Here is a 4,314-nt window from a genome sequence, read left to right on the forward strand (position 1 = left end):
CCCCCCATGTCCCCATGTCCCCCCTGTGTCCCCGTGTCCCTCACCAGGTGTGGGCTGAGGACAGTGCTCTGTGTGTCCCCCATGTCCTCCCCGTGTCCCCGCCATGTCCTCATGTCCCCATGTCCCCCTTGTGTCCTTCACCAGGTGTGGGCCAAGAGCAGCACGTCGGTGTCCCCATGTCCCCCTGTGTGTCCCCTCCATATCTCCATGTCCCCCTTGTGTTCCTCACCAGGTGTGCACTGAGGGCAGCCGGTCAGTGTCACCGTGTCCTCCCCATGTCCTCCCCATGTCCCTCACCAGATGTGGGTTGAGGGGAGCCAGTCGGGGTCTCCATGTCCCCGCCATGTCCCCTCCATGTCCCCCCCATGTCCCTCCATGTCCCCACCATGTCCCTCACCAGGTGTGGGTTGAGGGGAGCCAGTTGGTGTCTCCATGTCCCCTCCATGTCCCCCCATGTCCCCCATGTCCCTGTCCCCCCATGTCTCCCATGTCCCCCCTGTCCCTTGTCCCGGTGTCCCCGCAGGGCTGGCGGCGCTGCTGGGGGCGGGGCTCTTTGTGTCCGGCGGGGGCGGGGCCGGGGGGGGCGGTCCCGGGCACTGCCCCGCCCTGGCCGGGCTGGGAGGGGCCCTGGCGCTGGCCAGCGGGGGGGGCTACCTGCGCCTGCGGGCACGGGACTGACCACGCCCCCGGACACGCCCCCTGGACACACCCATCCGGGACACGCCCATCCGGGACACCCCACCTGGGACACACCAATTGGACACACCCACTGACACGCCCACTGGATATGGAAAATGACTATGCCAGCTGGACACGCCCACCCGGACACGCCCCTGCGACACCCCCACCGGGACACTCCCATTGGACACACGAATTGGACACACCCACTGACACGCCCACCTGGGACACAGATATGGAAAATGACTATGCCCACTGGACACGCCCACTGGGACACACCCACTGGACACACCCACTGACACGCCCACTGGATATGGAAAATTACTATGCCCACGGGACACACCCACTGGACACGCCCACTGACACACCCACTGGATATGGAAAATGACTATGCCAGCTGGACACGCCCACCCGGACACGCCCCTGCGACACCCCCACCGGGACACTCCCATTGGACACACGAATTGGACACACCCACTGACACGCCCACCTGGGACACACCTGCTGGACGTGAGCGCTGGATTTGCCTACTGGACACGCCCACCTGGGACACGCCCACTGGACACACCCACCTGGGACACGCCCACTTAAAATGTCCACTGACACGCCCACTGGTCACACCCACCTGGGACACACCCACTGGCACGCCCAGCAGTGACACGCCCATCTAGGACACACCCACCTATTACATGCCTACTGGACACGCCCACTGACACACCCCCTGGACATGGAAATGGGCTGTGCCCACTGGACACGCCTACCTGGACACGCCCACCTGAACATGACAGCTGAACACGCCCACCTGGGGCACGCCCACTAGACAGGGCCCGTCCCACCCCAACCGATGACCCTCCAATGACGTCATTGCTGGCCAGATGGTGACGTCATTGTACAACGTGGCTGGTGACGTCATCAGCGTGGCCAGTGACAGCTCTGCTGGTGGTGACGTGGCAATGACGTCATCAGTGATGCAGATACGGCCAATGGCAGCGCTGACTGCATCAGTGACGTCATCAACGAGAGGGGTGTGGCCAATGACATCATCAGCATGGCCAGTGACATCATTGACAGCATCAGCATGACTCATGACATCATCAGCGAGATGGGTGTGGCCAGCAATGTCAGTGACGTCATTGGCCAGCCCGAGGTGGCCAATGGCAGAACTGACATGGCCAGTGACGTCATCAGCGGGGTGGGCGTGGCCAATATCATCAGCAAGGCAGGCATGGTGAATTACACCATCGCCATGGCCAGTGACATCATCAGCGGGCTGGGCGTGGCCAATGACATCACCGCGGGTGTAAACATGACCCATGACATCATCAGTGCAGCTAATGACGTCATCGTGGGGGGGGTCAGGGATCCCCGCAGGGCATTGTGGGTGACAGGGAGGGGGGGAGCCCCTGTGGGGCCCTGGGGTCTCTATAGTGGTGTATAGGGGGTCTATAGGGGTCTATAGGGTCTCTATAGGTGGTCCATAGGGGTCTTTAGGGGGTCCACAGGGTCTCTATAGGGGATCTATAAGAGGTCTATAGGGTCTCTGTAGGGGGTCTATGGGGGTCTATAGGGTCTCTATAGGGGGTCCATAGAGGTCTTTAGGGGGTCCATAGGGTCTCTATAGGGGTCCATAGGGGTCTATAGGGGTCTATAGAGTCTCTATAGGGGGTCCTTAGGGGTCTTTAGGGGGTCCACAGGGTCTCTATAGGGGATCTATAAGAGGTCTATAGGGTCTCTGTAGGGGGTCTATGGGGGTCTATAGGGTCTCTATAGGTGTCTATAGGGGTCTATAGGGTCTTTATAGGGGTCTATAGGGTCTCTATAGGGGTCTATGGGGGTCTATAGGGTACTGCAGGATCACGTGGGGGTCTCTAGGGCTGTCTATAGGGCACCCTGGAGGTTGTTACAGGTCTCTGTAGGGGCAGTGAGGGTCTCTATAGGGCGCTATACGTCACTGCGAGGTGTTATAGGTCTCTGCAGCTCAGCAGAGCACTGTAGAGTGCCGTAGAGGGTGTTACGAGGGTGCTGTGAGGTGCTGGGCTCTGCTTTAGGGCGCTATAGGGTCTCTATAGGTCTCTATAGGTCTCTATAGGGCGCCAATGGCCACGCCCCCTCCCCACAGACCACGCCTCCCACCGCAAAGCCGCGCGAGGGAGGGGGCGGAGCCTCGCTGAGGACGCGGCCAATCAGACGGCGGCGCGCAGGGATGGGGGGGCGGAGCGCGTGAGCCGTCAGGGGGCCGCCCCCTAGCGGCCGTGCGGAAAGGAAAAGGGCGGGAAAGCGCTGAGGGGAGCGGGGGGGGGCGGAGGAGGGAGAGATCCCTCGGGACCCCCAAAAGCTCCCTCGGGACCCCCTAAACCTCCCTCGGGACCCCCCCAAACCTCCCTCGGGACCCCCCTAAACCTCCCTCGGAGCCCCCAATCTCCCTCAGGACCCTCCTGGACCTGTATAGGAGGCTCTCCAGGGGTGGGTGGGCCCCTGGCTCTGCGGTCTGGTCATGAGGGGCTTCCCTCACTCCCCTCCCCTCAGGCTGAGGGTCCCGACATGACGGGGGGTCCCCCTCACCCACCTCCCCTCATCCCGCCGCGGGGATCTCCACCGTGGCAGGGCCGCTGTCCCCACCGTGTCCCTTTTCCCTCCCGGCTGCTGTCGCGGTCACCCGAGCGTGGCCCTGGACTGGAAGCAGCTGCTGGACAGGTGATTAACAGCCTTCATTAGCGCATGGCCGCGGGGGCAGCGGCGCGTGGCCTGGCCCTGTCCCCAGGCTGTCCCCAAGCCGCCACCTGGCCCTGTCCCACTGCCTGTACCTGTGCCACCAACTGTCCCTGGCTCAGTCCCCTCACCTGTCCCTGTCCCCAGCTGCCGCCTGGCCTGAGGCACCCACCTGTTCCCCCAGCTGTCCCCATCCCCTGAAGTGTCCCCGTCCCTGTGGCCACCATAACCCCCTACAGCTGTCCCCCAGTGTCCCCTCCTGCCCCACAGCCCCAGCTGGGCCCCCATAGCTCCCCCAGAGTCTCCAGAGAGGGTTCGGGTGTCTGGGGGGGCTCCAAAGAGTAACCGGGAGGGGGCTCAGGGGGGAATTTGGGGGTGCCGAGAGCTTTTGGGGGTAAACGTGAGGTGCCTGGGGGTCCGGGGGGGCTGCCGGTCTCTGTCGCGATCTGGTGACAGGCTCTGAACCCAAATCACCCCCGGGACAGGGGGGGTCGGCCCGGCATGACCCCCCCCCCGGCCGGTACCGGGAGGGGCGTGGTCAGTACCGTGAGGGGCGTGACCGGTACCGAGAGGGGCGGGGCCAGTACCGGGAGGGGCGTGGCCGGTACCGAGAGGGGGGGAGTCAGTACCGGGAGGGGCGTGACCGGTACCGAGAGGGGGGGAGTCAGTACCGGGAGGGGCGTGACCGGTACCGAGAGGGGCGGGGCCAGTACCGGGAGGGGCGTGGCCGGTACCGCAGGGGGCGGGGCCGGGCCGGTGTGTCCCAGTGACCGGCGGCGGCAGCGGCGGGGATGCGGCGGGGAGTGTGAGAGGTGAGAGCCGGCCGGGGACCCCTCCCCACGGACCCCCCACCCCGGGGACCACCCGACAGACCCCCCCGGGACCCCCCTTCAACACCCTGAAACCCTCATAGACCCCCCCCGAGAC

The 4,314-nt window shown here is 64.5% G+C and overlaps 1 protein-coding gene across 1 annotated transcript in view; it reads left to right on the forward strand.

Annotated features, from left to right (window-relative positions):
- Window positions 1-678, forward strand: part of LOC121361263 (epithelial membrane protein 3-like) — a 1,168-nt gene extending 490 nt beyond the window's left edge. Inside the window, exon 2 of the mRNA XM_041481777.1 lies at window positions 524-678. Within this exon, the coding sequence (XP_041337711.1) occupies window positions 524-678 (155 nt within the window). The remainder of the gene's footprint in view (window positions 1-523) is intronic.
- Window positions 679-4,314: the final 3,636 nt, after the last annotated feature.

Source organism: Pyrgilauda ruficollis, unplaced genomic scaffold (assembly GCF_017590135.1).
Source record: "Pyrgilauda ruficollis isolate IOZ18807 unplaced genomic scaffold, ASM1759013v1 scaffold565, whole genome shotgun sequence".
Classification (NCBI taxonomy): domain Eukaryota; kingdom Metazoa; phylum Chordata; class Aves; order Passeriformes; family Passeridae; genus Pyrgilauda; species Pyrgilauda ruficollis.